Source organism: Ctenocephalides felis, unplaced genomic scaffold (assembly GCF_003426905.1).
Source record: "Ctenocephalides felis isolate EL2017-DRISC unplaced genomic scaffold, ASM342690v1 CF-g0.4_SCAFFOLD_01170, whole genome shotgun sequence".
NCBI lineage: Eukaryota > Metazoa > Arthropoda > Insecta > Siphonaptera > Pulicidae > Ctenocephalides > Ctenocephalides felis.
In genome coordinates this window covers 55436031-55458698 of record NW_020537324.1, presented here as the reverse complement: position 1 = coordinate 55458698, position 22668 = coordinate 55436031, and the positions used below count along the sequence as shown (strand labels likewise).

The window sequence follows — 22668 nt, the reverse complement described above, 5'->3', positions numbered from 1 at the left end:
GTCAGCAAAAGTAAGCAAAGCTCTTACCTTCTACCCCCATGCTTACGTAAACATTTTGCAATTAATGTAAAAAAATAAAAATACTACCTATGACGTAATCATCATCCAGACTCCCCTGCCCCCCATGTCAACCCAAAATAAGCAAATCGACAACCCCCCGCCCCCCTATGGTGCTTACGTAATACTTGAACGGCCCCTAACATAATATAATATACCTGATAATATGATGTACATATGTCCAATGACCGTTTTTGAACACCAAATGGTATCTGTTTTAACTATTTTTCGAAAATTAAATCTAATCGAATTCTCCGTTCTTTAAAAATCTGCTATATTTTGTACTTTTTGCTCTGTAACTCCAAAATGTCTGGACTGTCTGTTGTCTTTGACAACAACTAATTAGTGCACCTTCCGGACAATACGAATGAAATGTTTTTTTATCATTCCCGAGATCATGGACGAAAAATTGTATCCGAGCATACATACACGCGCATACATACCTCAAATTCTTTCTAAGGTACGCCAGAGTGTTCGAAAACTTTTGAAACTTTTCATTTATAGATTACTATAACTTTAGCCACGGGAAATCAATAAAAATGTATTACAAATGCATAAAAATATTCTAACATTATTTTATATTTGTTTTTTATTGTTGAACGTTTTCCTTGAATTAAATTTTTAGCGTGGCTTGATAAATTTCTTAATAGTAATAATATTCTTTTTGCATATTATTCTCAGCGTTATATTTTAAAGTTATTTCAATAATGTCCTATTCTTCTAAACTAAACTTCTAATTTACTTTTTCGTATCTAATAATAATTCTTTACAATTTCAGGTGCAATGGGAGAGGACGGATCACGGCAAGGATGGCCGCTCAGCCAGAAAATTCAGGTGAGAATTTTTCGCTGTTTGCGCTTGTTTAAAGAATAACCCTGAAATATCTATATTTTTTATATCTATAAATTTAAGGTCAAAATTATGCTTTGTCTACTTTCCAAGTAATCATACTCCAATTTGATAATTATAGTATTTCAACTTTATATATAACTTTACGTTTATAACTCGGGTTCATAGTACGAATAGCCACATTTAATTGCGCGAAAGAAAAGTTACAAAAATGAACTATATTGTTTATTTGCAACATCTACTAAAATACATTTATTTAAAAGTTTCTAATTATTAGAGTAATTGATTACATCGATCTATATGAAAGTAATTAAATGATACAGAAATAATACCATGATTCATTGCGTTTATACAACAGGTATGCTATTTTTATACAGTCGGTATATATGTTCTGAGCCTCTATATTTAGATTGCATTTTTTTCATAAGTGTTTGCGTCGGCCGGTTTAACAGAACAGATGTTTTAAAGGCATTCTATTCAACCTGAGTTTTACGATATGTTTATTTATAAGATTTTTTTGATAACTAATTAAAATTGAATTGCATAACATTGAACCGTGCAGAGCCGTTTTCCTAAAACCTAACTAGAGAATTAGAAAGCATCTGAAAACAGAAAATTCCATCCAAAATTACTGCACCGATTTCATAAACGTAAACTCTAAAATATATAATAAATCGTTTTGTAATTAATTAAGTTAGGTTATATGTGATAGGTATCAATTGTTAAATTTCTTTGGTTCATGCGAAGGTCAGTTAACCTTACTTAATAGTTTCAATTTTTTATATCAGAAAATCCTATCTCGATTTAAGAAAAATCAAGGTTTCTTCAAAGGGTATCAGCTGGAATTGATCAAGTAGTGTATTTATAATTATAATTAAGAAAAAAGAAACATTCAAACACAAATAATTACCATCATTCCAAGAGTATTCCATTCTTGTGGACTTCATTTTAAGGCAAAGTTCTATAACGCAATGCTTATTTATTTATATTTAATCATCATTTCTAAATAGATCGAGATATAAAAAAAATCTGGTGATTCTGATTGCCTTATTAAAAATTGTGCCATTTTTTGGACTATCACTTATTCGACGTAAGGACGTTATATAAGGCTGTTGCTAGTATATTGTTTTGTCTTTTTTGTTTTTTTTTTTTTAAATATTGTTTTAGATGATTTCTTAAAAAATATAACGGAAAATTTTCTCATTCTATTTCAAACCTTGTTGTGGAGATACTTAACCAAGAATAGACCTGGTAACAGACGAAGATTTTAACTCTCTTTTGTTGCGTTACTGCGTGTTCGCAAATAAATGCGGAGATATATTGATTTCGTTGAAACATTGGGTTAAGTCTTAAACAAACAACTTATGGGACTAGTAGTTCTCAATAGTTCTTATTGCTTTTGAAACAAAAACAGGACAAAATTGATTTTATGATTAACATATCAAAATAATTTTATTTGGTTGTTTTATGGGTTTGTCTTTTAAAAATAAAGGCAATTGTCGTCTATAGATCATATATCATGAACAGTAATATTTTAATTTAGATCATTAAATTTTATTTCTATTGATTATAATTAATTGTGATATAACCAATACTTATTTTTTTATTATTTAAAATATTTGATATCAATGTATAGTTTGATATACGAGAGAGAGAGTTCGTGCGGTAGATTTTTTGTCGTTAATTATTCAAATTGCATATTCTCACAAACTAAATTACGACTTTTTACACTGAATCAAATTGTTTGAACATGTTCCCGGAATCGTTGATAAAAAATTTCATTCGCACATACATACATACAAGTTGAAAATCGAGATAATAATTTTTTGGTAAAGACCGGTCAGACTTTTCTTCATAATTAAATGGAATATCATAAAACTTAACTTGACGATAAACTTTTATAATTTTTCCACATTTCGTAATACTTAATTACTACAAAATGTTGAATAATTATAATTTTTTTATAAAAATGGGCAGCGCCTTATGCAAATTATTGCATAATCATGGAAAACTTAATCGTTAAATCAAAAGAAATATTTGTTATGAATGAAATAACACTTGGGTATGTATATTAAATTAAAATTAAATCATTAATCATTTGGGACAATCGTTGGATTGGCAACATGAAGTCATGACAACAAACTATTAAAAGTTCTGATTGCTATAAAAAATTGTTTATTCTGAACGAATTATTTCTATATATTAATTCCAGATATTCTTTGGAAATTTGAAGTATGTGAATTATTTTTCTTTCACCTCAATATACCTATTTTGTCGATTTTCATTATTTCAACCGGAGACGTAAGCAGTTACCAACGCTGGTGCTGCACAGTAAACTTTATGTAAAGAAATTTTGTTATAAACACGATTAAACTAATAACAAATAACGCATGAACGCGCGTCCCAAATGTTTAGCTCGTCCGTCAACGGTTTAGATTCTGGGGCGCCACTAGCCCGCCGTTGGAATCAAAGAAACATCGATAATTAATGATCGAACTCTTTTTTGTAAATATTTGTACGCCCATGACGTGAGCGAATATCAAGTTTCTAAAATGTATTGGGAATTTGATACCTTCGATCCTGGTATTTCAAGTTCAGTTTGATTCTGAGGTAAATTACGAATTTGGTTCTTTGATTTTACTCTAGATTTAATGTGCGCAAGTCCTCAAATATTCTTTTAACATATATTCTTTTAGTAATATTTAGTTCACCTGTCAAATTTCTTTGAATGTCAGGTTCCTAATGTTTATGCATCAAGCTGCACCGCGTAGCTTTTCGGACACACGACGCGCCGCAGGCGCACATTTATGCAACTTTATGACTCAATCATTTACTCTAAATTCGTTTGGAAGGAATAAATTGAAAGCCAATTTCAATACATTATTTATCGAATTCCCTTAATTATTTATAGGGGCTATATGTAACGGGGGTAACTAGTAATAGGCATTTTTCAATTCTTATATCTTAGAAGATATTAAAATATTTTTTATCTGGATTTGACATGTAAACCGTCCTGCATAATGTTATCATAGCTACTGTCCCGCAGGCCAATGCAAAATGCAGTATTGTGCAGTGGCGTTATTTTCGACAGGTGATATAACATTGATCTGTAATATTTTTTTTTGTTTTTTTAACTTCCCGTAGGGCAAGTTATAGTAATCGCAAAAAAATCGAAAATGAAAATTTTTATATATCTTTACGTTTCAAAGGTTTCTGAACATTTTGGCATACCTTAGAAAAAATGGATGTATGTGTGTGTGTGTGTGTGTGTGTGTGTGTATGTGTGTGTATGTGTGTGTGTATGTATGTACGTGTGTGTATGTATGTGCGGATACAAATTTTCGTCGACGATTTCGGGAACACGGATCAACCGATTTGAATAATTCAAAAAACATTCAATTCGTATTGATAAGGAGACGTGCTGATTAGTTTTTCGCGAAGGCAGTCTAGCCGTTCCGAAGATACGGGGCAAAAAGTGCCGAAAACGGTAACTCAGTTTTTTAAGAGAACGGAGCGTCCGATTTGAATAATTCAAAAAACATTTCACTTGTATTGACAAGATGAAGAATCGATAAAATTTTCATGAAGGTAGGTCTAGCGGTTTCGGAGATATGGAGGAAAAGTAAAAAAATGAGCCATTCGGCGGTCAAAAATCTCATTAGACATATGCACATCAATCATCAGATATTTTATAGAGATTTTAACAATAAGTATACATTTTGTTAACATTCCTATGGGTTCCGTACCAATGCTTATGCGTTGGAAGCGCGCGCGGCGCTTACGCGCTTTATATTTTGTTCCTATGCAGTTAAAGCATACGATTGCTTTGAAAAAAAGTTCAGATCTTCCACAAAAATAAAGAAAATTTTTTTTTCAAAAAAAAGAAATTAAAAAAAATTTTTTTTTAAAAAAAAAATTTTTTTTTCAAAAAAAAGTAATTTTTTGTCCAATTTAGTTTCTCAAAAATCTTATTTTTTCAAAGTAATTTTTTTTTCAAGAATGTTAATCGTTTTTAAAAAAATAATAATTTTTGGTACGGGAAGTTCCAGCAATTTGCCTTGAGGCACGATGCCTTAATTGCCTTAAGACAGAATTCCACTTACAGCTAGTTTTTGTTTTATTTTTAACAGCAATCAGAACCTAATAGTCCTATAAGCTATTGTGCTGATTTTGACTTAATCCTAGTTTGTTTGACAGATGGCAACTCAATCAATTGTCACATCTCTGTATGATAAATTATTATTACAATTTCTGTAATAGGGCGAGTATGGTGTAGCAATGCCGAGTGAGGGCTATTTTCACTTGGAAACATATTGCTATCTATATTTCCAAGTGAAAATCGGTGCCACTGTTGCCTGACAACACTGCTCGAAGTGGGTATCGAACCCGGGACCTCGCTCATACAAGTCCCGTCGCTCTTAACCGCTTACCTAAGGGTGAGCCCTGGTCTATCATATAATTTCGGGTTAAGCTATTATTGACTAATTTTAAATTTTATGTATTTTATCTCGTTCCAAATTTATCAATCTATGATAATGTGTAACAATTTTTGTGATTGCTAAATTGTTTAAATAGTTATTTTGGTTAATTAAAAAAAAATCACACCTGGGGTTAGTTGAAACAAAACCCTGGTGCTGGTTGTAACATACAAAAATTATATACAGATTCAAGTACAAAAAATTAGGTGGAGTTTATAGTTTGTAAGATGTGAGAAAATGTAAATTGTATCAGAGGAAACACTATATATTTTATTTGTATTATGATAATATTATGTAATAATTGTATGTTGTTTTATGATAAAAAATATATTATAAGAAACTTTATATATTGTAATTGTATTAATTATAGTTTGTGTTGTTTTATGAAAAGAATACATTAGAAACAAGTCAATTTACTTAAATATAAGAGGTATTAATGTAGTTTTTTGTCGTTGCTACTTGCCTTGATAGACGGTAAAACTAGCCCCAAGTGCGGGTAAGTTCTAACACCGTACTTTTTGTAGAAAATATAAATTATGAAATAATGAACAACGTTTGAGGAATTATTTTTACTTGATTTGGTAGAGAAATAGTTACAGAAACTACCCATCTTTATTTCATAGAAATATAATCAGTTGATCTCAAGATATATTAATTATAAAAAAATGTTGCAACCAGCCTTTAGCCTCCCTACACTCTAAAATAAACTTAAAAGTATACAATTTAATTCTCAATTTTAAAATATATTCATATAATTGTTATCATTTGGATAAAAATGGGGGTTTTAAAGAAAATGTATAAATGACAAAAGCGAACGTAGATGAGATTACTATTTATACATTAATAGACACATATTGCTAATTTTTGGCCAATTAAATTTATCAATATTCAATATATTAAATTATTATCTTGAGCTATAATATCTAAGGTATTGATGAAATCATTCGCATAATATAATACATCTAATTTTTTTTTAAATTATTCTGTAAATCAATTAAATACAGTAATGATGTTTTTCAACACTTCACATGCTTCTTTTGTAGCATTATGGGCTTGCTCTATATTCATAGAAGAACCAGTTCAATTTTTTTATTAAAACTATCAACATGGTTATTTAAAAGAATTGCGAATATATATATATATATATATATATATATATATATATATATATATATTTGCAGTTACTCAGGCGGATCGACTTTCCTTTACCTCCGAAGTAATATAACGGTAACGTTATTGTTATATTACCATCGAGCTTCGTAACAGGATCAGCGATGCTCGCAGAGACTGAGTAGATTTTTCAGTTGTTCGGTCTAGACTCGTCAATCCCTCAATTTCAAATCAATCGAAGTGAATCAGATCGAGAAGATGAAAAATTGAACCAGATGCCCAATTTCTTACAATCTATTTTTTTTACTTACCGCTAAATAAATAGTGCTAGAATGGAATAAATACATTGACAATAATTCATTTAGTTGCAAATCTATTTAAATATCATTTGAATTAAAATTTATAAATTTAAATCACTCGTTTACATTTTTAGTCTTTACTGCACCAGATACAAAGCTCCTCTAAGTCGTCATCCAAACGTATTAGCGTTAGATCTGCTCAAGCCTTTGGCACCAAAGCGTCTCAAAAAAAGAATCTGCAATGATTCACTACAAAATATAACATAACATCTAAGAAGGTGCTATCGCAGGATAGCGATCCTTCTCACGCAGTCAAATAATATATAACTGTAACAATATGTAGCTGAATGTACTTTGTATAGCTTGCTATGAAAAATAAATAAAAAAAAACTCGTTTACATTCAGATCTTTGGGGTCAGATTCATTGTGATCTAAAGAATTTGGATTGAATGTTAGCCGTATCGGAATACTAACAATTTTCTCGATACTACATTCAGATTTTAATACTAATAATGCTACAAAAGCTCTAGTATTTAGCGAATATTTACTATTAATTTAGCAATACAAATAAAAACACAATTCCGTATATTTTATTGCCTAATCACATTCTCCACTTCCGCACATAAGTGTCTTCTTTGTCATATAAGGAATTATGATTGTCGATCGAGTTAGTCTTCCTGATTCATCCTCCCACCAGTTTAGTTATGGGCACGATCTCCTGCAGGCAGGATCGAATTATTTAATTGATTTTGCAATTATATTTTCTCATCTGCATTTTTTTTGTTAAAAAACGTCTCATAGTATTTTTCTCATTTAAATTATTTTATATTTTACATGTACTTGGAGCTTAGGGTGAAAGCACGTAGACAAACTAAAAATATTTAATTATTATTATTTAATTAATATAATATTTTGGCATTGGTTTTTCAAGCATATATATTTTTTATATTTTTAGTTATTTTAAAGATAACTGTTAAAGACGACAATAATATTTTCTCTAAAATGTTTTCTTGTTATCAAAAATTATCTGGTTACAACTAGTAAAATTATGAACGAATATTTTGACCAAATGTAAAGAACGTTCCAATATAATCGAGAATCATCGCTTTTCGGATTAGAATTAAACGTTATCGTTGTCAACAATAATTCATTATTATAGCTAATATGTTTACATTTGAAAACAGTTTTTTCCAGCATTGTTGCATCAATAAAAAAATCATCAGTATTACAGAAATTGAAATAACAATTTCATTAAATAGAGTTAAGGATAACCGTTGCCTTCTAAAATCAAATAAGCACAGTAACTTATTGGGCACTCAAGTTCAGATCGATAGTCAAATAAAATTAACAAAAATACTGCAACTGCTACTTATTGAAAATTTGATACAATTAATAGGCTAGATGTAATGTAATGTACCACATAGCGAAGATGTGATATAATTTGTCCTTAAATATAATTCGTCTCCGCTGATAGCAATCGGTATTTTCTGTCATATGTGTTTGATCACAGTGTATTTGTCATTGGATGTATTTTACGGGATGCAAAAATTATAAAATCAAAAGCAATCAGAACTTAATAGTATTATAAACTGTTGTGCTAATTCGACTTAATACTAGTCTGTTCGGCAGATGGCGACTAAAACAGTTGTTCCATCTCCGGATGGTGAATTATTATTACAATTTTTGTAATAGGGCGAATATCTTCATTGGTGCAGCAATGCTGGGCGAGGGCTATTTTCACTTGGAAACATATTGCTATCTATAATTCAAAGTGAAAATTGCTAGACAATAGGCTACTCGAAGTAGAATCACACCCGGAACCTCTGGTTCATTGCCAGTCGTTCTAGCCGCTTAGTGCTAAAAATCAGTTTGCACTTGCCTAATACTATTATGAATATATTTATTCAATTACTTTGTTTTTAATTTGAACATGTTTTAATATTTGGTGTTTCCAAATCTGCATACGTGTTTCTACTAATTCTATGCGACTCTGCCTTCCGTCTCGCATGGCTTCGCCGCCGCGGTCGCGTTTGGTTCCACTGCTTGTTTGATCGATGCCCGTCGTCCGGTTGGATTTTATTGCGCGACTTTCTAATTCTTGTTTTGTTTCTTTCGCACTTTTTTATTCGATGCTCACCTCTTGTGTTGCTCATTCGTCCACGGTTTTTCTGTACAAACTTTAGCAATTCCTTAAACCGTTCGAAACTGTACGTTTCACTCAAAGACGTACGACGATGCAAATTTTTTATTAGCTGCATCATTATTTGTTTATATTCTTACTCTATATATTGTAACAAGAAAGTTTTGAAGCGACTTAACATTTTGGGAGTGATACAAACTATGTTTTAACGTCACCTTAACACCATTTACTAAGGTGGCCATACAGTCCCGGATTTACAACTTGTGTCCGGGTTTTTCTACAAGCAATATTTGTCCCGGATTTAGATCTTTTGTCCTGGAGTTAAAAAGCACTTGATAATAAAAGTACAACTACCCATGAAATATCGGAAAATGAATATGTTATGTTACAAGGAAACGAGTATGCTTATATGAGTCAATGCGTTATGAATGAGAAAATTGCCAAAAATCGAAATTTCACATGAGGGTTAAAATAGCCTCTTACAGTAATAAATTTGAATTTTTATTTTCAATTACACAAAAATTAGCAAAATCAGAATGAACGAGCAAGCGCTAATTTCTCAATTTAGTTATGAAGAAAATTTTGTGCGGCTCAAAATATATTTATGTAAGGCTCAAAAGCGAAAAAATCATACAGATCGAAAAATAAGATATAATGTAACATCAAAGGTAAAAAAAATACATATAATCCAAAGGTCCAATTCTGATTAAAAAAATGATCTTTTTTAAAAACCGTTTTGTGTTTGTTACTTTAAAATCATATCTAAGTTATTTAGCATGAATTCCCCTCCGTCCAGGATTAGCATAACTAAAAATTGACATCCATTCTGGTTTTAACTTACATTACTCGACCTATAAAATTACCTGTGGGGCTAGTAGAAGTTAATAGTATTAATTACAGAATTCCACAAAAAGTTATGTTAGTGATTCTCAGTTGTGTTGTCGAGGCGGAACGCGCCGGAACTCCGTTCCGGCAAATCATTTTTGGGCCCGAACGCGTTTCGGCAAAAAAAAAAACAAAAATCGCTACACACAGAAAAAGATTTAATAAGTGAATTTTATAAATTATCATTCAACTAATTTTTATTAAATGTTCCTATTATTGTAATAAACATACACATGTGTGCACAAAATGGGTTTTGTAATAATTTTTGTTTCTTTTATTTTCGAACGGAACCGGAACAAACATGAGAACCGGGTTTTGAACCGTTTTTTCATTTTAGCGTTTCGGCAAAAAAAAATATTAGCACAACACCATTGGTAATTCTGCATGATAATTAAAATCTTTTCTGTCGTTTCCTGGTCCTATTTACCCTAAATCACTATTGAGTTTCATTTAAATGCTCTATTAAGTTTTTTTATGTTCTAACAGCAATAATTTGCAAACACATTTTCAGATATTTCATTGCAAATATGGTTGCAGATTACACAGGGGCAATGTAGAGTAAATATGTAATACATTTACTGCTGAATTATAAAAAAATCTTAATATATCTTAATAAGGTCAGTAGAAGACAGAAATTATGAGATTTTATTTGTCATACAAAATATTTACTAGATCGGAAATTTTCTCGTTTTTTGGCTTTTCTCCATTTTTTTGTAGTTTGGCCCTCTATTTTGACTTTACATGCCATGTTCAGCGGTAAAAAACTACATTGGAAAACATTATTATTGCCCAATACAGACAACTTTTTTTTCGTGGTTCTGTGTTATTATCGTACCTACAAATGCTGGTGGAATTCTGGTCTGTGCTTGCATAAAACCAAGTTTACTACCTAAAATATTGTTAATTTTGAATATTTGTACACTATTGGGATGATTATGGGAATTATGTTCATAAGGTATAACTTCTATAATATGTATGAAGTGAAATAAATGTCATGGTCTAATAAAGAAAGCTCACTTGTTATGCATTTGATTTAGAAGTTTTTTTTTATCGATGTTTCATGTACTAAGTTAATAATATTTATAATAAGAGGGGAAAATTGATCTATGATAAAATTTGTCTTCAAAATAGCGTTTGCAAGTATAAGATTCTCATACAATTACATATACATTCGATGTATCTAACATTATGTTGAAAATGGTGCACTTTAGCAGCTTTTGTGTACTTCGAAGTAAGATCAGGTTGATTAACTTAGCAAAATTCAATACTTTAGATTTGACCAAAATGTAATTCGTGTATATTCTATACATGCTAGGTGTATTCAAAGATGCAAAGGTTACATCTTGTATTTATATATGTATATTTGTGCGCATGTTTTTTTAATTGGGATTTATTCATGAAGAAGCAGAATATTTTCTCTCTGGCTCTCTGAAAAATGAATCGTTCAATAAAACTACAAGTTGCTATATATGACTTAAGCGTTGTAATATCATGCAAAACCTGCAGGTTTTGCCTACTGGCTAGTTAGCGCTATCGATACATCTAGCATTGAAAATTGAAATTCACATATATAGTCGACTTTCAAAGAACCAATAATTTTATCATCATTTTTTGTCTACACCTTTGACTTTCTTCTTTAATCAATTCAATGAGTCGTGTTATTATGTATGACTTACACATTTATCTTATGACGGCGATTATTAATACGTGTCCATGATCAACTGATAGTTAATAATGAGTGGCATTTGAGGTAGGACAAGATTAGAAACTGTCCAGGTTGCTGTCAGAGCTTCTCAATATTAATATAATTAATAATTAATAATTGAGTTTTTTTTAATTGTTTAATTAAATCCTATATTAATTTTAGCAGAGTTTATAATTATGTTTCCAACGAAAATGAATATTGGTTTATAATGACGGTGTTTGAAATTGTACTTCATTATATTAAATTTTTGCTGTTTAAAATTATATTTTTTCAGTATTTTCAGTAATATTTCTTAGGATAGATTTACTTCTTGGGCTGCTTTTAAAATTTTCTACTGTATTTTGCTTTAATTTTCAAAAAATATTTTAAGTTTTACCCATTATAGTGAAAAGGGAAAGAAATCTTTAAGGTATTGCTGATTTTTTTTTATTTATATTTTGTAATTGTATGGATCGTGCAGCTTCAAGATCTTGAGATTTAGAATTTTTCGCATTTCACATGATTCATATTTGCAACATTGTTGTCGAGCTGCTAACTAATTGAGAATTTTCATATGGTGATTCAACTTGTTAACAAGAAGTTGAAGAACCAGACCACAGTTGCTAGAATGGAGTTTAGGAGACATTGTGGTGAGATTAAATATTAATTACTAACGTTCTACAACGTGTAGTGACAGGTTATCGTCGACACTTTTGAAATGTTATTTAAATTAATGACTTCATAAAAAGGTAACAGGGAAAATCAAACATAGAAATCAATAAATTTGACTAGACGAAAACATTGTTGATTTATTCATATTTCTTATCTCTTTTTGTTATTTGAAAGTCAGAATTATAATTTTAACTCTGGGAGCATGAAATGGATATCAGAAATATGATATTTTAAACTATTTTATAAGATCTTATTACTTCAAATTTTATTTGGAAAATATCACATATTGCGTCAGATTATAAATATAACCTTTTGAAATTTTTAACTATTGTATTGCAGAACTTTTATTACAAGAGTTTCAACATTTCCATTTATACCACTATACATACATATTTTAAAAATGGAAATGGAAATAGAAACCCACGATTTCTATCTTATATGTAACGTCCAAACGTTCAGCAATATAAAGATTTTCAAAATCATTAAATTTGTGTAAGGCATTTTTAGAATTTAAAGCGTACTTAAATATCTCATATATAATTGAATTTTGTTTTTTATAAGTTTTTATAATATTGAATATATATTCTAATTCTTCTAAACGAAGAAATTAGGGGCGTCCATTAATCACGTGAGCGATTTCTTTGGATTTTTTGACCCCTCCTTCCCTCTTGGTGATACGTGGTGATATTTAAAATTACCTATTCCCCCTCCTTCACACAACATTACGTGTATTTTTAGTACCTAGAAAAAAATTAAAATTGATGAATTTTTTGAATTTTTTTTTTTACTTCCCGTAGGTAAGTTATTGTAATGGGCCGAAATCGGAATTGAAAATTTTTACATTTCTCGACGTTTTGAAGGTTTCTGAACGTTTTGGCATACCTCAGAAAAAATGGATGTGTGTGTGTGTGTGTGTGTGTGTGTATGTATGTATGGATACAAATTTTCGTCCACGTTTTCGGGCGTACGGATCAACCGATTTGAATGGTTTAAAAAACATTCGATTCCTATTAATAAGGAGAAGAGCTGATTAGTTTTTGGCAAAGACAGGTCCAGCAGTTACGGAGATAAGGAGCAAAGAGTGCAGAAAATAGAAATCGAGTTTTTGAGAGAACGGAGCATCCGATTTGAATGATCTAAAAAACATTCCATTAGTAATGATTGGGAGAAAGGGTTATTAGTTTTGCGCAAAGGCAGGTCCAGCCATTTCGGAGATACAGAGCTAAATGTACAAAAAATGGCAGTTTTTGAGAGAACTAAACGTCCTATTCAATTGATTCAAAGAACTTTCTGCTTGTCTTAACAAAATAATTGATTTTGGAAAAAAAAATTTGTACCATTTTTTTTTTTTTTTTTTTAAATTTTTTGTATATCGAAAATAATTCAGATTTTATTTTTAATTCTGACTATAGTTCTAATATACTTTAAACAAATAATTTCAACTCTGCAATTCAGTTTATATAATTATTATAAATATTAGACAATAATACAATATTTATAATAATCTATTTGAAAACATTCAATATTCCTCGAACGTTTCGTTACGGTACGGGAAGTTCCAGCAATTTGGCCTTAAGGCACGATGCCACCCCCACCCACTATTTTTAATTGAGATAGAAAATAAATATAATGTGATATTTTTCCCTCCCCCCTCTCCTTAGTGATATTTTGTGTTTTTTTCAACCCCGCTCCCCTTTTAAGGCTCACGTGATTTATGGACGCTCCCATAATTATGTAAGACATATGTACCCTTAAGCAAATTGTACAAAACTTACTACAATAAATATATTTTGAGAATAAAAGTTTGAAATTAGATTTCAATTTTCAAAATTTGACTTGATTGACTTTCGGTGGACAATGTTTTGCACGTTTACTACAACAAACTAATACTTTCCTTGTTAAAGCCTGGTAAGCTTTTATTATATAGTACAATTTTGAGAAGATGTTGTCTGAGCAACATCAAACTAAACCATAGACGTTTCCTTCTGCATTGATATCGCAATTATGATTTTTCTCTCATTTAAACACACTTTTTTGTTTTGTTTATTTTATAAAATACCTTATAGGCTAAAACTGTGTCATGATTGTTATTTAATGAAATGAAAAAATGCAAGCGATGATATACGAGCAAACAAAATTGTCATTGCTTGGAATCCAGTCATAAACGTGTATTACCTGTTTACTTGAATGGTAAATTGTCATCGCGATATTTACAACAATTAGCTTACAATTAATCCGTTTCGGAGATTTGCATTGATTTCACACCTAATACGCGCTGATCAAAGGTGAGAATTATACTTCTCAAAATGCATCCGGCATGAATCCCTACATCGAATGCCCAAGCCGTTCAGGATCATTTGTCATCATTATAAATCTGTTATTCCACTATCACGATCTGCCGCAAAATATGATCTGCACGGTGCACGGGTAAATGCAATCATGTAAGTCTGTTGTGCAACTGCTTTTATCAATCGCGACTTCTTACGTGCGTTTTAGCAAATCAGAATTATTGCCTAGAAATAGTTTTATAATCAAATACAGTGCTAGTTATACATGAACTGAAAACTATGAACCTGCAGGATTCTGAATGGTTATTTTTCCATATGTGATCATTTTTCTTTAATTTATTTAACTATATGGTTTAAAGTCCTAAACTTTGGGTCCGATTCTGTCACATAACAGAAAATGTTATGGCAAAGGCCATGTTAGCTCTAACTTCCATACATTAAGCTACTGAATCATACTGAAATACTGTCAAAATGTCATGTATTTACTGTGCATTCCGGCGTTTTCACTTGAACTGCAATGTCACTCTTATTTTATGGAGCTGAGTCAGAAAGACACTGTTATCTAAGATATTTTTTTAATATTTGTGCGGTTTCTAGGTCAGGTTTTCTATCTGACAACTTGAAAAATACGCCCGATTGTACACTAACCACATGGCTTTTGTCAATATTTTGTATGAAAAGTTCTTCATAACATGGCCTTGGCATGACATTTTTCTGTTATGCGGCAGAATAGGTCTCTTAGTCTTGTAAACCAGGCAATATGTTTTTCAAATGAATTGATTGAGGGACTTGTGTCGAATAGGTTTTGAAACTTTAGTTAGGGTAGGGCAGAGCACAAAGGTCCAATTTGACTTTGAACAATTATATTGCAAATCCTGACCAAAATGTTTTTCCAAAATTTGTAACCTACCTGGTTTCTTTTACCCCTATAGGCAGGGTAATTGGGAGGGCCAGGGGTATACGGGCTCAATGTATCATTTTAATTTAAAAAAAATTGTTACATTATTCACCAATGCAAACATAAATTTCATGGGTGCAATTTTTACCGGGATAACACAGTAAATAACCTTGAGCTGGTATTTTGTAAGATATATTCACTCACTCACTCACAGCCGAAATAATTAACAAGGAAAGAAAATATTTTTGTTATAGATTTTCAAATATTGCATTATCCCCTGATAGCAAAGTTTGTAAGAAATTATTATATAATTCAGATTTTTATATTAAGAATCAAGGTGATGCCTAATTACACATCTTATTCCATCTACTTGCAAATATTGTTGTTAAAAAGTTTTTAACCTTACTGGTTTTTCAGATATCGGTGGTGAACCTTTTTACCCGCGTACCTTTAAGCTCCGCTTTACTCTATTTCGCGAATATTTCAATAATTTTCAGTAAACTAAAAACATGAAAAAATCTTAGTTGATTTCACAAAAAAAAGAATTATGGTTGATATATTCGGTTAAGTTAATTCATACATTTATATAAAAACACATTATTGATTTTAAATTAAGCGCATGGCTGTCTTTCGTGTTTCATTTTATTATTAGAAATTCAAAGAGTAGCTTACCGAAAATTTTCGATAAAATGCATATGGTTCAAATTAAAATTTTGTAATCTTTCATTTACGATGCAAGTCTATCAATTTTATCTTCAACCTTAAGCTAAAAGTTATGTGTATACTTCTACATATATGGCGGTAAAATATAGTACAAATAGACTGCAAAGTTACCGTCAGGATACAATTTGCCTTCAGGCCCGGACATATTACTCAAAAAATGACGATACCTCTGTAAGCATCATAAGCTTCCATTTACACATTTGAAGCCTCGGGGTAGTAGGATTATGTAATATATTAATATATATGCGCTTATTTAATTATTTTATCAATGTAAACCTTTGAGCTTTGAACATTTAAAACGTGTTTATATTGATAATGGATAGTTAGGAGCTTTAATTACATTAAAAATACAACAAAAAATAATACAAGTTGAATCGAAACTTAGAAGCACGAAATTCTGATATTCTGAATTGCGAAAGTTGGACTTGATGCTATTATTCTAATTAGGGGGCGTTCATAATTACGTGAGCCTTAAAGAGGAAGGAGGGGTTTGACAAAAAACCTGTATTTATTTTTTTACCTCAATTTAAAAAAATTCCAAAATTTTACGTTTTTTAAATAAAGTAATTTTAAATATCACCAAGGGAAGGGGGGGGGGTATAAAAATCTGACTCACGTGATTAATGGACTTCCCTTATTGAAACTCAAAATTTTCTCGTATATCTAAAGGAAAAATATATAGTACGTTTCGATGCGATCTAATCTATTCTACAATTTGGCACATTTTGATGTTTATAATTTTTTACACGAATTATGAGTTTATATAGTAGTAAATTATATTTTGCCATTTTTAAAATATTTTCTCATTTTATATTCTAACCGTAATGAATTAAACTTTTACGTTGAGGGACATCAGTAATTCTATATTCTAGATTGAAGCTTCCTTCTTTAGTTCATGCATGATGACAGGTAAAAAACTAAATTATAGTTGTAATAATGTTGCTTTTACACTTGGGTAAAATTACAGGCATGTCGAAGAGAAAGTGAGTTTTATTCAAGCGTTTTTTCTGGATCTGAAACAATTCTACATCATTAGTAGCAAAAAACAGTAGTACCTATATATACTACAAGCACACAAGAAAAAGTAATAAGGATATAGAAAATTTATCAATTGAACGATTTGTTATGGCTTAATTTTTTAAATTTGTTATTATTATAATTTTTTTTAATTTTTTAATATAAATGCTAAACTAGCTGTAAGTGAAATTCTGTCTTGAGGCATTTATGCATCGTGCCTTAAGGCAAATTGCTGGAACTTCCCGTACCGTAACGAAATGTTCGAGGAATACTGAATATGTTTCAATAGATTATTATAAATATTGTAACATTGTCTAATATTTAAAGAATTATATAAACTGAATTGCAGAGTTGAAATTATTTATAAAGTATATTAGAACTAATAGTCAGAATTAAAATAAAATCTGAAATATTTTCGATATACAAAAAACTAAAAAAAAAAAAAAGTTGGAACAAAATTTTTTTTTCCAAAATCAATTATTTTGTTAAGACAAGCAGAAAGTTCTTTGAATCATTTAAATCGGACGCTTAGTTCTCTCAAAAACTGCCATTTTTTACATATTTAGCTCCGTATCTTCAAAATGGCTGGGCCTGCCTTTGCCAAAAACTAATAACACTTCTCCTAATCATTACTAATTGAATGTTTTTTAGATGATTCAAATCGGATACTCCGTTCTCCTCAAAAATTCGATTTCTATTTTCTGCACTCTTTGCTCCGTATCTCCGAAACGGCTGGACCTGCCTTTGCCAAAAACTAATCAGCTCTTTTCCCTATCAATAGGAATCGAATGTTTTTTGAACCATTCAAATCGGTTGATCCGTGCGCCCTAAAACGTGACTGGAAATTTGTATCCATACATACATACACACACACACATACACACACACACACACACACACACATCCATTTTTTCTGAGGTATGCCAAAACGTTCAGAAACCTTCAAAACGTCGAGAAATGTAAAATTTTCAATTCCGATTTTCGGCCCATTACAATAACTTACCCTACGGGAAGTTAATAAGTGGCAATTCTTGTAATCATTGAGTTTTTTTTTAAGTTAAGGAACAGCTTATCCGTGACATCAGCATTATAGTGACATAGGAAAACAAGATACGATTAGTTTATTATATTTATACACAGTATGTATTTAAAATTAAATGCCAGTGGGGAAAATAATCAACTCAGCTACTGTATGAACTTCATATTTTCAAAAATTATCACCTCTCCGTCAAATATTGCTAGCATGTATTTATACCGTACATAATATTGGGACAAAGACATAATAAAATATAATCAATATATCAATACCCAGACAACGTGCACGTAGAAAGCCATCAACCTACTGGACATCATCCATATAAATAATATTTACTATGACGAACAATGGATTGCGATTTACTGGCCGTGCTGACCGTGTTGCAGAATACAAAACGAGAAATGAGGATGAGACCTGACATACAAAAATTGAATTAACTGTTCTGGCTGACGTCACTATGCTTTTTATAAATAAAAATTGAATTGTGAAATATCCAAAAATTGTAGCTTTGTAAATGACACAGTGATGTAAAATATAAATTATTGAACTTTACCACTCTGAAGGACAGTAATTTATAAGAAATTCATGGAATGTCTGTATTCACCTGAAATTAAAGATTTGGTACTACAGATTTTAAATCTATGGTTTTGTCAACCTTGTTATTATATAATTAACAAATATAGTAACGGGATGTTACAAATATCAATTACTGTTAAAAACGATTGGTTGTTATTCTAAACCTTGTTAACCAAAAAAATCGAAGTTCTAGTGTACTTGTTTCTGGTAGAGATGCCTCTTTTGATTTACTTCAATGCAATCAGATTTAAGGTAAATATTTTCATAATACTGTTTATTCGTTGTTGATTTCATACGTTATTTTCATTCTTTTCAAAATGAAATTCATAAGTTTAATTGGTCATTAATAATTTAGTTAGAGATCAATTTAATATATGTTTGTAAAATATCTGCAATTTGCAAAATGAAGAAATGGATTTTTTTAAAACTTTTTTAACAGAAGATTAAAAAAAGCGGTGCCCAAATATCTAATTTGACTTTGAGAAATTACATTGTGAAAACCAAAACAATTATATCATAACAAATAACACATATCAAACAAACAAGCATCTGACTATGTTCAATAAAAATCCCAGCTAATTAAATCATTCTAAAAATGTGTTTTTTTTGCTGTTTTTCAAAAAAATTAACTAGGTCCTTTTCACACCATTGGCAGGGTAAATTTGGACGGTGATTGGGAAACAGGTTCAATGTTTTATTTTGATTTTAAAGGGTTTTTACGAAATAATAGCTACTTTATTAAACTAATGCAAAATATAAATTTCATGGGTGCATTTTTTCAGGGATAACGCAGCAATTAAACTTGATCTGGTACTTTATCAGAAATATTCATCAGCAGAGTTAGCACAATTACTTATTTGATTTTTCTTTTCTAAATTTGCTTATTTTAACTTAATTTACGTGTTTATTTGCTTTATTTTATTTTTTACATCTATGCATGGGGTAAGAGTTATTTGGTCCCTTTTACCTCACCCAGGAGTAAGAGGTTGTTTGAAAAAACCTGTTGAATCTAATTTAAATTAAAAATACATCTTATAAAATTAAGAACAACGCAAGAAAATACTTTTGTTTTGGATTTTTAAATATTGCCATTTTTCTCCCGATAGCAAGTAGCAAGGTGGTGTTTGGTTATACAACTTTTTCCATCTACTTTCCAATATTGTTGTTAAAAAATTCCTGACTTTACTGGTTTTTGAGATATCAGTGGTGGACCTTTTTTCCCAGGGACCTTTAAGCTCCGCTCTACTCTATCAGTATTAGTAGCAATATGTTATAAATCGATAATTTCTGCAACTATATTTATATATTGGGTAGCACAAGATTTTGCAAGAATCTATACATGCCGCCAATTAGTTCTAACAAGCTTTTCTCGGACATCGACTTCTTGAACGGATATTCTAATAGGAACCAAACCAAACTATGTACGTCTATTAAGTCATAATAATTGCGAAGGTAATTACGCCCATGGTAGACTGATGTTCATTCCCTTTGTTTTAAATAGGCAATCCATGTTCCGTTACAATGGCTAGTCTTGCAGACTGACTTCATATACATTTTGACACCCACTTCATGAGTTGTATGCAGTTACGTTGTTCTAGACTTGGTCTACTTAAAATTGGATTAATTGTATTGACTTGTTTGCTTCACTTCGGTTGATCTTTAAACGAAATTAAATTCTGTTGAACCTGCCATTTTAAAATTAATGATGATTCTCATAATGTATGCATATAGAGTTATCATGATTCCAAAAATTGTAGAAGTATGAGCAAATAAGTATCAGGATAGTTCTAGTTCATAGAGTTGCAAAAAATATTCAAGATCTTTTGGAACTTAAAGTCTCTAAGTATCAAATATATCAAATCTGATAGTGATATTTATCATTAAATTTTAATTTTTATTTTTATTATCATTTAATTTATTCACCATCATTTGTTGCAAATTTTAACTAAAACTATAAACTCATTTAATAATCGTCTATCATAATATTATTTTTGACCAAGTTTTGCTAAACAAAAACAGATAGATATATTGGTGTTTGCATATACTTTTCTACTATATTTATATTGCGTTAAATAGTTCCATGTTTTCCATGTTACCATTTACTAAAACTATAAAATTAATTTTATAATCGTTATTTATAATATAATTTTTGGCAAAGTTTTGCTAATTAAACCAGAGATATATTTTTGTTTGCATATGCATTTTCTACTACATTTATGTTCTATTGAATAATTTTATGTTCACTGTATTACTATATTTCTATCGATTATACTTCACTAAGTCGACATGTATTTTGTTGCGTTTGGTTACGTTTTGCTGTGTCTGCTAAATTAAATAAATGCACAGAACTCCAACAATGTGGTGCAATACCACATTTGCAATATTTTTCCCCAGGGGAAATTGATGGTATGCTGTGCGGCCTGATATTAGTCTACCGCCCTCTGGCCACATACTAATACGTCAACTGAAGATAACGAATAATATTGAACTGATTCTGTTTTGATTCTTTCTGCTATTTCAATAGTATTAATAGTAATTATTATTAAAACATGAAATTGGTTTGAAGAGCTTTGCAACAATCAATATGATAGTATTGCTTCTGAAAGAGGAAAAATTTGTTCACGCACACATACACACACACATAGTTTTTCCAAATTTGATCTCATTCGATTCAGAATGGCTTGAAACGTCGAGAAAACATAAAATTAGCGAATCAAATTTTTTGATGAAAACATAAACTTCTCCTTTGGGAAGTTAATAATTAACCGTCATCTCACTTTTTCGACGCTTTTGCCCTTGTTTTCATTGGTATTGAAAGTTCCACGTTTTCAAAACAGCTATTGTTTCTTCATATCGGAAAAAGCTTGGTTGCATTAGTGTATGTACTTGCTAGTTGGAAATTATGCTTTATCCTTTTGAAATCATCGGAGAATTGGAAACTCATGGGTTTTTATATTCTGACCTGCATTGCTTCTATATAAATCTGTCCTGCGCTTGTTAAAATGTATGTCAGTAGCATTTCCTATTTTCCCTCAAACAATGAAAAAAAAAACACTTTTATGTTTTACACAATTCGCAATAGGTATGCGTAGGGATAAATGATGATAGTAATGAAATTTTATAGTAGGGTTGGGCGGGACACAAAGGTCCAATTTGAATTTGAGCAATTGTTTTGTGAAAACCAAACCAATTGTATTACAATAAATATCATATGTCAAACGAACATCTATCTGACCATAGTACTATCTTGGGCCCATTGTTTATCAGCTAATTAAATGGGTCCTTTTTATAAGATGATTCTACCATCCCGTATCAAGTTTATTGAATGCGGCATAATATTATAATCATTTAGCATTTATAATATAAACATTACTCTATAACAATGTATTACATTTAAAGAAAATCTTCGGAATAAATCATATAATTTATAACGATTTTACCCTATACTCGCGCGTGCCTTATCTGGCGGCGCCTTCTCTTATTTCGAACACACGTCGTCGATTGTAGGGCGGAGGTTAATTAAATGTTAATAACGTAGCTGTTTACATTAATATCGGAAAGTTTAGCGTTTATAGCAAAATAATCATATATCCATCACTTTTCGCATGGTCAGCACTGATAGATGAGATGTACAAATAAATATGATCATTTTTATGAATTTGAATCTATTCATAGGAATAGGAAATTTGTACTTATTGGTGCATGTTAATAATTTGTATAATTTTTTAAATGCTATTTAGAATTTTAGTACTCTATCAATTTTTATTTAGGTGGCAATTTATTAATCAAGCATTGTTAAGGGGTACACCACTGTAATTTTTTTTTAAAAAAGAAAATCGGCTTAAAAATATTTGATTCTTTCTGAATATGAGGATATTATTTCATATCTATCCTATATATGTTATATTTCATTCTATATCCAAAATTGGTGCGTTTCGCAAAAATGACTGTCATGT

At 30.4% G+C, this 22668-nt stretch overlaps 1 protein-coding gene across 1 annotated transcript in view; it reads left to right on the top strand.

Annotated features, from left to right (window-relative positions):
• The first annotated feature begins 840 nt into the window (after positions 1-840).
• LOC113366261 (rho GTPase-activating protein 21-B-like) overlaps positions 841-22668 on the top strand; it is a 314776-nt gene continuing 292948 nt past the window's right edge. Inside the window, exon 1 of the mRNA XM_026607840.1 lies at positions 841-891. Coding sequence (XP_026463625.1) covers positions 841-891 — 51 coding nt within the window. The remainder of the gene's footprint in view (positions 892-22668) is intronic.